Source organism: Mesoplodon mirus, assembly GCF_964341445.2.
Source record: "Mesoplodon mirus genome assembly, chromosome: 13".
NCBI classification, from domain to species: Eukaryota; Metazoa; Chordata; class Mammalia; order Artiodactyla; family Ziphiidae; genus Mesoplodon; species Mesoplodon mirus.
The window spans coordinates 48,601,760-48,614,070 of NC_138989.1; the positions used below are offsets into that span (position 1 = coordinate 48,601,760).

Consider the following 12,311-nt stretch of genomic DNA (forward strand, 5'->3'; position numbering starts at 1 on the left):
TAGGGGGTGTGCACACTTGCATATCTTCACTTATTTTTACTAATGAAACAAAAATGAAACCAGACAAAATATTACCTGAACCAATTCTTTAAACAAGCTACAGAATATTTAATTTCTTTCCATTTGCCATCCTTTGTACCTCTAGATGTTGGTTACTTTGAGCCATAATAGTAATAAATAATAATACTAATAATAATAACTCACAATTTTTGAACACGTACAATATGCCAGACATAATTCTAGGTGTTTTACATGTTTTAACTCATTAAATCTTCAGAATGATCCCCTAGGCAGTAGTGACTTTTGTTATCCACATTTTGTAGTTGAGAAACCTGAGACCCAGAGAGGTGAAGTCCAAAGTCCTAGAGCTAGTAAATGGTCTAGCCTCAGCTGAACTCAGGCTGACTGGCTCCAGACGTCACAGTCTTATTCATTGTATTCCACTGCCTTTCTTAGTATAGCAGTGGTAATATGGCATGTCACGACATGCATGGTTGTAGAGATACAATCGCCAATATTCAGCTATACATGTGGTGTGTTCTTTCCTTAATGTCTATAATCAAAGATAACCATCTCACCTCATATTTTAGTTGGAGGTCTTTAAAAATTATAATTTAGATTATATGCTTTAGCTTATATGTTTTTAGGGCCAATTTCTTAATTTTCTTATAGATCCTATTCTAAAATAATACTGAGGAAACTTTTGTCCTTGTATTGATGTTTTGAAATTCTTGTCTCCTAAAACAAAAGGTCTGTTTAGTGAATATGGCTGTATGAATCACTGTAGTCTATCTAGTGGTAGCTTGGTAATGTCCATAAAGTAGATACAGAGTCTAAGTTCAAATGCCTGTTTATATTCCCCAAATAATATATTTTTCTACTGTTCAAGCCAATCAGAGATACATGTCTAGGTTTAGAGTCTGAAACTGTTTCTCTAAATTTAAAAATTAAATTGTACAACATATGTCACTTGGTAATTTTATTTCTTGCCTCAATATCCCCACCTCAAAAAAGAGTACTTCGGACTGTCTCTAATTTTACCCTACACACATGTTGAATATTGAAAATCATGTAGGTATTCTTTACATAGAAAAATGCAAACTATCTTCTTTTTAAATATGACCCATCTCTTGAGGTAACTGGTTGTTCCTATTTATTTTTATATGTTTATATGGGCTTTGAAATCAGAGTAGAATTTGGATTTCAGCTGTATCAGTTAGCTGTTTAACTGCAGAAAGATTCTTAATCTCTCAGTCTCAGTTATATCTGCAAAACTGGAAATCTTACTTAACATATTATAACTCTAATATTTATTATTTGTTATAAGTCAGTGCCCATTAAAAACTTTCACTAGTGATCCTCTTAGAGGGACTATGAAGTTTGGGACACTGTTTTTGTCTTCAAAATCAAATTTCAGAATTGCTGTAGGTCATTTTTTGGCTAATATTTTATGTGCTGGGATTCTTCAGATAACATATATATAAAGGATTCTAACTTTTACGTTTTTATTTTTCAATCGTTTTGGGGGGTTCCAGACTAGCAGTAATATTTCTCAAGAGTAAGAAGTTTGTTTGGCTTGACGTTCTAGGGTAGTTTTTAATCATCTAGGTTACTGATTTATCAATAGATATAAACCTTGTGTATGTGTGTTTAAGAGTCATCCACATGCAATGGTAGAAATAGTTTATTCTTCTATTAGTAGTAGTGACCTGCCCATTAAATATGTAAGTACGTAAGTAAATCCAAAGGTGCATTATTGGGTTTTTTTTAACATTTTAAAAACATTTTTTTGTGAAATGTGACATATATAAAGTGAAATGCACAAATCCTAAGTAAATAATTTAATTTTCACATAGTGAACACTAAGATTCTGTATAAAGAACTGAAACGTTCCCTCCACCCCAGAGGCCCACATAATTTCCCCTTAAAAATATATCCTTTAAAATTAAGACATTTTCTCTAGTCTATCAACACTGGAAATACTTGAAAGGAACTATTACTAATTTTTTTGAAAGAGTAACATAAAATTGTTTCAATTAATTCATATTAATAAGACAGCACAATAACAGACTAATAATGCTGCTTAATAATTGCTCCTTAAATTTGTTGAATTTTTAGACTTCAGTTGTTCAGGATTACTTTTTTGATGTTCCCATAATTTCAAAATGAGATTTTAGAATGTTTGCAGGAAATAGCTTTCATCTAAAATTATTATTAAGAGATACTTAGTCAAGTAGTTTAAGATTTGGATTATTTAAGTACTGTCTTGTAAAGCATTATTATGTTATATGGAAAGGAACAGAGGACCACAATGATGATATTTTCTTTGTCATGTGTAAATATTCTTTCAATTGCATTCCCCAGATATTTGTTCTGGTTTTTAAAATTATTAAAATAGACAGGCCATCCATTCTCTTCACCAAGTGTGCACTATTAGTAAAATTTTATGTGTTCTGTCAACAATTTGATGTGATAAAGCAATGGTTTTTCTGTAGTTCACACAGCACTGGGGCTCTGCAAAGCATCTCTGGGGGTTCTTTGATGTCTAGACAGTTTAAATTATGCCAGCTCCCCTGCCTCCAAATTCCACCCCGTTCTGCTTCAGGGGTTGTGGGAAATGAAAACAAACCAGAAGGGTTCCACAACCCTACAGTCTAAGGAGGAAAACAAACAAATAGAATAAGGTGTATATCTACCCTGGCAGGTGTATAGGGAAGGGCTCAATTACAGGGAATGGGAGAAAGAAAAGAATTGGGGGCAAATAGTGTCCTGCTTATTTACTCCTAATTATATCCCTAGTATGGAACTATATGAGGCTTGTGGACAAAATGAAAACATTATGGAAGTGTTAGGGAAGAAAGTAGAATTCACCTTTTACCCCAGTCCTCCAGTGTTTTCCTCCCTGCCAACAGCCAAAGCTAAGAGTTTGGTGTGTTTCCTGTACACTGTCTTATTTATTGAAATGGTAAGATGTAGAATTGCATTTTAAGTTTGAAAACTAACTCTTTTTTCCTTCCTTTCTTTTTTGTTTTCTTTTTATAAATTGGGATATCGCAATTCTTCGAATTCATCATTTTAGAAAGTAAGTAACTTTTGAAATTTTAGAGTTTTTTTGGTTAAAATGTTGTTTTCTTATTTCATATATTGTGTACACATGCACGTATTCTATTGCAGAAATTTTAGCTTTTAAATTCTGACTGAGGTGATTAACTCTTGCGTTAAGTGTGAACAGATTTTTTTAATTAAAAATAAGAAATATTGCGTAGAAGGTGTCCATGCTCTCTAACAATACAGACTTTTAGCACATACTTGCCTCATCTTCTTTCATACCCACAGTATGTGCTTTTTTAATATACACAGATGTATAAATGTATGTTTGTATCTTTTTTAGAGCTGGCCTAGGTATACTTGCTAGTTCTATTTTTTCTGGATATTAAAATAATAAAAATACATAAATGAGACTTTTATTTGCTCCTGTTCAATGACAGTTAATTAAGACATTCATGTTTTCAGGGAAAGCAGTCCAATATTTCTAGACCTTATGGAAATGTTGAGAATAATAGCCATAAGTAAAGGGTATGAAAGATTTTTAAAATTCACTTTCCTATGGATATGCAGTGGATAAAACAGTTACCTTTTTAGTAAACACTTCACTCTTTCGATGCTAATGTTTTATTGTTTTAAATAAAATGGACTATATAATTCGGGTTTTTTTCTATGAAGAAATGCAAGTGATATGTTTAAACCTAAGTGACTATATCAAGCACTGACTTGAGTAGTAAAATTTGCATTTGATTGCAAAGTATTTTTTAATTCTTCTGAAATGCAAATGTTATATAGTTTTGAAATAAAATGAATTTCATATGTTTGTTTAGGGAAAGATTTGGGAAAATTACAGTATTCATTGAGACTTTTGGAGATCTATTGTCATGTGATTGTAAATTACATATTTTAAAAAATATTTCTGCAGTAAATCTTGAGTTTATTGAGTTAATAAACAGTATAATTTAATAATATGTTCAACAGAGCTTATTATTTATATGAAACTGGGTGTTTATCACTTATGTTTGCAGCAGGCATAGCATTAAACTGCTATTTAATAGTCAGTTTATCTTCTACAATTATCTTTGGTTTACTGTACCTTAGAAAGAAAATATAAATTATAGTGATAGTAAATTATATTCGTTCCTTACTTTTTAGTTGTCTTTAAATCTGTATTATTCTCTAATATTCTAAATCTGAGTTCATGGAATTGTGTGTATTAAGACCTTAGGAATAAAGAACAGGAAGCGTGTGTGTGAGGTTTGATAGGTGCACAGTTGTATTAAGTTATATTTTTAAAACATCGACATTGTTTCATTTTTATGTATAGGATTCTATTTTACTTGCAGTGTTAACATTTTCTTGCCAAGTCCCTCCAGAAAAATCTGTGTTTCTGACAGCTTCACCAAATTAAACTCCACAAATCTGGCATAATAATTCCCAGCTTCAAATTGTCTGTGCTTTTTCTGAAGAGAATGATGATAAAAAAATATATATTTTGCAGTCTTCAGTATACCATGTATAGCATTATTTATCTGGAATTTATTCATGGACAGCTATTTCTGGGAGATGAATATATTTTACTTTATAAGGTATGCCTGGCCCACTTTACATACGAGCAGAACATCTTTTATGAGGAAAAATAATGAAATGAGGTCTGTAAGCTTGTAGAAGCTTCGAGAGGAAAGATATTACATAAACGTCCAGCATTGTTTCTATGTGTACTTCAGTGTTCTAACTGCATTGTTCTATGACCAAATTTATATTAGGGCTCTGGCTTCCTGTCAAACCCAATGGAATCATATTGATGTGTTGGCACAGAGAAGCTGTTTCCTAAAATAATAAAGAGTGTTCTTCTTATTACAATACTTATAAACCTTTATGACCATGATGTGTATATATGCTGCCTTGCTATTGTGTGTTGTGTCAACTCAGCAAATTTGGCTTTTTCATTTTATTGGTGAGTATTCATAGTAAGTAAGAGATTGGATAATCTTGGGTTTTAGAAAACTTTTAATTTAGTTAGTGACATAAAAATATGTTTCTATCACAGAAATTCAAACTTTAAAGCCTTAATATCCTAAAGGTTCTCTTGTCCCAGGATATCTTGGATTACATACCCAGAACCCCTACTAGGTAAATGGGGTGGAGTAAGGCTTCTAATCTTTATTGGTTCACACAAATATTGATCTTTTAGCATATTAGGAAGTAAAATGTATATGGAAACATAAGTAAATGAAAGTAACAATTCTACCTCTAAATTCTAGTGTACAAAAATATCAGTTTCCAAACAAAACACAAAAAAAGTTCTGAAGCCTACCCCAGGAAATACATACATATTATACATTTCATAAACATCTTTTTAAGTATATGAATACATTTCAATAATGTTTGTAGGTATGTGTTTTGATATTTGAATCAATAGTGTAATGCTGTTTGGTTTCTTAAAAAAATCTGTCTTCATAATTTAGTCACTTGCATCTTTACTACCGAACATAATTATTAGCTGGGTAGAATTCCCAAACACATATTTCTTTATCTGACAAATAAAGAACTGAGGAAAGGATGTCATTGAAGAAGTTGTATCAGTGATGTAAACACAGATATAGATTTTTATTTGACCTTGTGAGAAATGCAATCCCGTGAGTAACTTAAATACTTGTAATTTCAAATCAGTTCTTCCGTGGTTTATTATTCTTTTGTTGCTTTTCAACCTATAGGATGGAGCTGTCCTTGAACTTGGTTTATTTGATCATTCAAGTGCAACCATCAAGTTGTCTGTAATATTTAAAACCTGAGGCTTCATGGTATTATTTGCAAAATAACACCACATAAACGCTTGGGCCTTGGTTTCTTTGAAATATAGTGTTGGTTGCTTTATGAATAAAAACATAATTTCAATTCAGGAGACTTTTTGCCTGAAGCCTATAAGACAGATGCATCTGATTAACTTTGGCGAAACTGGACTGGCCTGTTATTGTAATGTAGATGTTTTCGGGGTTGGGAGGATATTTTTAAAAGGCATGTGAGGGGTCTTTTTTTTTTTTCTTAAGAGACTGAGAACAGTTTTGCCACAGAAACTGCGTCTCAGACTGCTTCATTTTTTGCACACTTTTATTTTCTAGTGGAACTTCTCCATTAGCCTGTCTGAATGCAATGCTTCACACTAACACTCGAATAGGGGATGGAACATTCTTCAAAATCCCTGGAAAGTCAGGCCTCTATGCTCTCAAAGTAAGTTGGACTGTTCTGCATATTATGTCTGTTATTACTATGTATCATGCATTTACATGTGAAGGTAAACAAAATTAGACTTGGGTGAAGGGTAGAATGACTCCTTTGCCTTTTAAATGTTTTCAGATGTCTTAAAAGTGATTTCATATTAAGAATAAACAATGACATTTTCTTTAAAGAAAACATATCTGTGGTTTCACTCTAACATATGGTAATGGAAAATAGTTGTGGCTTCCTTAAAATTCTTGATTCTTAAAAATTTACATGGAGGAGTGCCATGGTTGATCAGCCAAGTTTTAAGATGATCACAGTTGCCAAATACTATTTGACTTAATGACCGTCAGTTGATATACGGGCTTCACACCTGTATGCCTTTCTGTCTTTTACAAAAAATAAGAAATGTACCCATTCTTCTTGAAAATTTGCTGATTTAAATCAATTATTCAAATCTAAAACAACCACTGATCTCCGGGAAGTTTTTACTAATAACGCATACTTGTTATATGAGAAGAATAGAGAAATAAAAAGCTTCAGATAACTGAGTCTTAATTATTTTAGTGTAATTCCCATTTCCATCTAGAATGGAAATGCCATGTAAGATGCAAAATTCCAGAGAACAAAAGCTGCTGATCTGCAAATGGTTGCATAACTTGCATCAAGCAAAATCAATGTATTATTTCTTATAAATTAAAAAAAGTCTGCTTTAATAAATGATGGGTTACATTTAAAATTCATTAATTTCCTTTGAGAAGTTTCGTTTTGTTTTGTTTTGGGGTTTTTTTAATGCTAAAAGCTATACCTGGCAAAGAAGTAGGGGTTCTTTCCCAGCTACTTAGCGTCAGGCTCTTAAACTGTGTGTGTTTCAGAAAACAATACAGGTTAATCAAAGGACTTGTATTATTTCAGTTGATTTTTGTAGCTACTTGGGTATTTAATTTATAATTAAAATTCTGAGTCGTTAAGCCATTTTCTAAAGTAAGGAAAATTGAGAAAAATGGAAACAACATATGTTAAAAAAAAAAACTTGTTTTTTGTATGGATTTTAAAGGTTATCCAAAAAAATCAACTATGGCAATGTGCTTCCCCACCCCCACCAAGGAGTAGTTTTACATTAAAAAGTAAATCAGTACTGAAATTCCAAATCACAAGCAACTGTGATAATTCCTTAGGACTGTGGAAGTATTTTGAATGTTTTCAGTTGCTAATACATCTCCATAAATCATTATTTTTAAAATAATATAGAAAGAGGAGTCATCATGCTCAGCTGATGGAACATTGGATTTAGGCTGTGAGTCTGAATTGGAAGGCACAGAGATGGCGGAGGTCAGTGCCAATGGGGAAGGAAATGGAGGTAAGTGTGACAAATTTCAGGACACAAACCCTGTTCTCTTAAAGGTTATGTAGAATTCCAATAACTTACTAATTGAGTTCCCTACCATTACAGATACAGTTTTCTTCTAAGCTACTACCTCTTAAATTTATCATCAAACAATGCTGGTTCAAAAGGTTAGCACCTAAGAAAAGTAAACAGCTCTTTGCTTTTTGTTTTATTTTGTATTTTAGCAGTATGGATTTCCCTGGGTAGTATTCTTGAGTGTTATCAGTATATTTCTCCTGCAAGCTGAGAGGGTTACTGGGGTATGTCGTGGTTTTATTCTTATATCAGTGAGGCCTGAGAATGCCAGTGTTTTATTTCTGATCGTGCTGATTTTTTCTGTGATCACAAGTAGTTTTATAATAGCTTTGTTCCTAGGTTTGTCCTTAATAAATTAAGCTTAATGTTAACATTCCTGACAGCAACACAATGACCAAATAAGTTATATTCTTCTGAAATGCTTTTGAAAAGTGAGAAACCCTTCTAGAATCCTAAGGGGGCATTTTCCACCTCTGAATTCTGTCCATGTGGATTCATTTTTATCTTTCTCAAAACATTTGCATTGTGATTCTGTTGATGTATGTAATTTCTGTACTGCAGTTTTGGCAATTCTTTGTTCCACAAAAGCTGCTGTACTTTTCTTTAACCCTACTCAGTGGTCCCCCAAGTGGACCCAGATCATGATTTGAGAGGAAGAGTGTGTCATTAAAGTCTCTGTCGGTGGACTCATAGAAATCAGTAAATTATCTTTAAACAAAGAAACCTTAAAGGATCCTTGCAGAAAAATCATATTTCAGTAATAGCCCAAAGCCATTCATTTTATTAATGGTCATAAGAGTCCCTTTGTATTCTGACTGGCCACTCCTACCCTTTAAACTGATGTGCTTTCTGATAGTCCCCAAGGGACTGGTTCTGCTCCAGTGCTATCTGACCTGCAGCCGAGGTGCTGAATTAATGTAGGAAACAGATTCTTGTCTTAGTAAAATGGCTGAAGTCGGCTTTCTAGACTTTTTTTAGCTAACTTTCATTGAATTTGCTGTCCTTATTCCTATACCTTTTGAAAACTCAACTAAGCCCCCCACCATTGTTGTAGTAGTGCTGTGAACTTTGGCAGGTCCTTGTGGTTAGAAAGAGAACAAAGCAGAGATGCATGACATTTTCTGGATTTCTGGAAGGGGCACACCCTTCTCCTTCAGTAGGATGAAGGGGAACCTTATTGGGTCACCCTTTTTGCTGTACTGCCTGCTTGCATGAGCACTTACGTGTTCCCTCTCCCTCCTCCACCACCTCTCTGTTAACGTATATCAACGTTATGTATTGAGTTTCTGCTATGTGCCAAGTACTGTTCTTGACATTATAGTTACAGCAGTGAAAAAGAAGAACAGAAAGAGACCTCTCATGGATTTTATATTGGTAGAGAGACAGACAATAAGCAAAATAAACATGTAAAATTTACAGCTTATTCAGTGCCAACAAGAGATATGGGGCAAAATAAATTAAATAAGGAGATAAGAGTGAGAGAGGGGTATTTGAGAAAAGACCCGAGGCAGTGAGGGAGCAGGCATTTGATGGGAGAGAGTTCTAGGTAAAAGAAGGAGCAATTACAAAGGTCTTGAGGCAGTAGAGTGCCTGGAATGTTCCAGAAACATCAAGAGGCCAGTGTAGTTGGAGTCCAGAGTGAGCAAGGGAGAAGATGGTAAGATACAGTGTCAGAGAAGTTATGGGGCCTGGTACGGAAGTTCGCTTCTTATTGCTCCATTTTTCTCACTGAAATAGGAAACAAGTTCTTCAGCCAAGGGTGAAGATGGGGAAGTAGCTTTGTAGATCTAAGGGGAAGGTAGAAAATGTTTGTCTCAAGTCCAACAGCATTAAGGACACTCCTGAAGTGGCTAATCCTGAATTTAACATGAGATCAGCCAGCCTAGTTGTACATATTTCTCCAGTCGTGTTCATGATCGCTGTTCGGGTGTGGAGTGGGTACAGAGTTGGATTGGACCAGAACTTGGATTTTGCCAGGTGTGAATGATGAAGCCAGAGTGGGACACAGTTGTGGGTACATGACATAGAATATTGAAATCCATCTCCATTGAATTTCAGCTGGCTGTGGAGGTGAGGGAAGACACGAGTGTGTGTGGGATGCTGTGAAGGAGGAGGTGGACATCTCCCTAGGGTGGACAGATTGTTTTTTGTTTTGTTTTGTTTTGTTTTTGTGGTACGCGGGCCTCTCACTGTTGTGGCCTCTCCCGTTGCGGAGCACAGGCTCCGGACGTGCAGGCTCGGCAGCCATGGCTCATGGGCCCAGCCACTCCGCGGCCTGTGGGATCTTCCCGGACCGGGGCACGAACCCGCGTCCCGCGCATCGGCAGGCGGACTCTCAACCACTGTGCCACCAGGGAAGCCGCAGATTGTTTGATGTGGTGTTCCTGAGGAAATGAGTTGGAAGGATAGGTGATGTAAGAGTGGAGTGTGTGAAATCGAGGTTAGGGTGATATGGGATGCATGTCTGAGATGAAAGAGGGAGGGTAGGTTGAAGGCTGTCATGAATGCTTAGGCAGTGTGTGTACCCTCTTCAGAGTGACCTGGCTGAAGTGACCATCAGCGACTGAAACTCAGCAGGCCTTCCTCTGCCCAGCTTCGTGTCCTGGGATGGAGCAGGGTCTACCTGGAGGAAATGTTGCCTTTTCCTATTTGCACAAAGATGTTGTAAAGGCTGGTGGTGGCCCTGCCATGAAATATTAGAGAATCGTCTCTGTGGATATTGAAACAGACAATTATGACAGAACTAGCATTGAAAGGGTGTGGCACTTAGGAGCTAAAATCTCCCGAAAATGAAAGGGAGTAATCCAGGAGTTGGTAAATATTTAACAAGGAGGAGCAGTCTGTTGATGCTGGAGGCATCTAAGGAGCAGGGAAGGAGAATAGAGTCCCCTCGTCCCATTTCCAGGCCCAGCGGTACAAGATGCGTGGAAAAGAAACAGGCTGCTACCTGAGCGTGTTCCAGGGGAAGTAGTGTCCATGGGAGAGAGCCAGGTTTTGTAGATCAAGACGCAAAGGGAGTGTTCAGGGAAAAAGTTAGAGGTTAATCAGAGATTTTGCTAACAACTAATCCTGAATGTCAGAGGAAAGGGTGGGAGGGTTTTAGTGGCTGGGAAGGGGTCGGGGACAGGGTGAGAGCACTTAGCCAGTAATTAAACCAGAGCAGGGATAAGCAAACTCCCCTAATTTGAAATGTGAATAGGTACTTCACCAAATAACACATACCCCCACATCTCCAGCTAATGTGACCAAAACTAGATTTCCTGGCCTCTCCTTTGAAGTTGTATTAGCGAAATTGCTTTGAGGAATCACTGAAAGAATAGTAAATAGCTTATTTCCCTGAGTATTCCTTGACTTGCCCACTTTTACATCTCATTGCAAACCACAATTGCTTCTTATAGGACAAGTATATTTCCTCTCCGTGTGTATACCGTAGACTTATGTGTATAGTCCATTAACCTTAGGATACATTTTCAAACTTAGATATTGAAAATATGTTGAGTGCTCACAATGCCTAGGTTTTGTGAGCTGTTTACATGTCGATTGTTTAATCCTGACAACATTCCTGTGAGATATTCAGTCTTCCTAGGCTCTGTTATTGTATTTTATTTATTTTTTCTATTTTTAATTTTTATTTTATTTTATTTTTGACGAGTGAGGAAATGGACTTAGACGTTAAATATTTCATCCAAGTGTCAAGCCCAGGTAGATGTGAGTGACACCAAAAGCCAGGCTCTGACCACTGACTCTGCCTGGGACTGTAGGGAACACTCTTAGCCAGGAGTCTTTGATGCAGTTTGGTTTTTCAACATTTGTCCAGCTCTGTACTGACTATAAACTTGAGCTTATCCAAATGAAGGCGTGGGCTACCACATGATTTCTTACGAATCAATAATAAATACTATGAACCTGAACTGGTTTAGGTGATTTCCTTGCTTACTCTATTTCTAATACATATTTGAACCAGCAGTTAGAATGGATATAATTTCCACACTTCGTACAGCTGTACAAATATACTTTGAAAATATAATTAGAGAGGGAAGATGGGGATGTGTGGGGTTGCAGGGGCATGGGAGAAAGGGCAAGGGGAGAGGAGGAGGGGAGGGGAGGGTCCCACCATCTGTTTTTTAAATCTTTATTCCCTTCTCCTTTTCCCATTCCTCCTTTGGGATGAAAGGGTGAAAAGTATCAAGGTGAATAATAACTGTCAATTGGTAGGATATGCTTGTGGCAGTCCAAAGAGTAAGCCTCCGCTAGCATAGAGCTATTTCAAATGAAAAAAGATTAGTTGACATTTGTTGCACCACTAAAGGGGAAACACAGTGAAGTATTTGAAAAGAAAGCACTTTACAAAAACTGATAACCAGAAAGAAATCTTGCAGCCTGATTCCAGTAGTAACATTTGAGTCTTTAGGGAGAGTTAAGATAATAACGGTAATGTTTTTGTCCTTTTCTTTCAATCAGTTGGCCAGCAAAACAGATTCGTTTTTAAATGAGAGGTGCTTTGCCAAGATACCTTGTTTTAACGTTTTGTTGAAAATTTTTAGAGTTCAGGAAAAGTGATACATTATCAATTATAGAATTTACAAGACACAAAACTATAGTTGTGCATTATGTTTCTTTG

The 12,311-nt window shown here is 35.9% G+C and overlaps 1 protein-coding gene across 2 annotated transcripts in view; it reads left to right on the forward strand.

The window, feature by feature from the left end:
• Nucleotides 1–12,311, forward strand: part of ASXL3 (ASXL transcriptional regulator 3) — a gene marked incomplete at both ends in the record, with an annotated part of 168,100 nt that overhangs the window by 59,738 nt on the left and 96,051 nt on the right. The window contains 2 exons of one of the 2 annotated variants that reach the window (XM_082640776.1): nt 6,169–6,276; nt 7,519–7,627. In XM_082640776.1, coding sequence (XP_082496902.1) covers nt 6,169–6,276; nt 7,519–7,627 — 217 coding nt within the window. Of the gene's footprint in view, nt 1–6,167; nt 6,277–7,518; nt 7,628–12,311 lie in introns of both variants that reach the window. The other variant, XM_082640777.1, reaches the window with a different exon arrangement.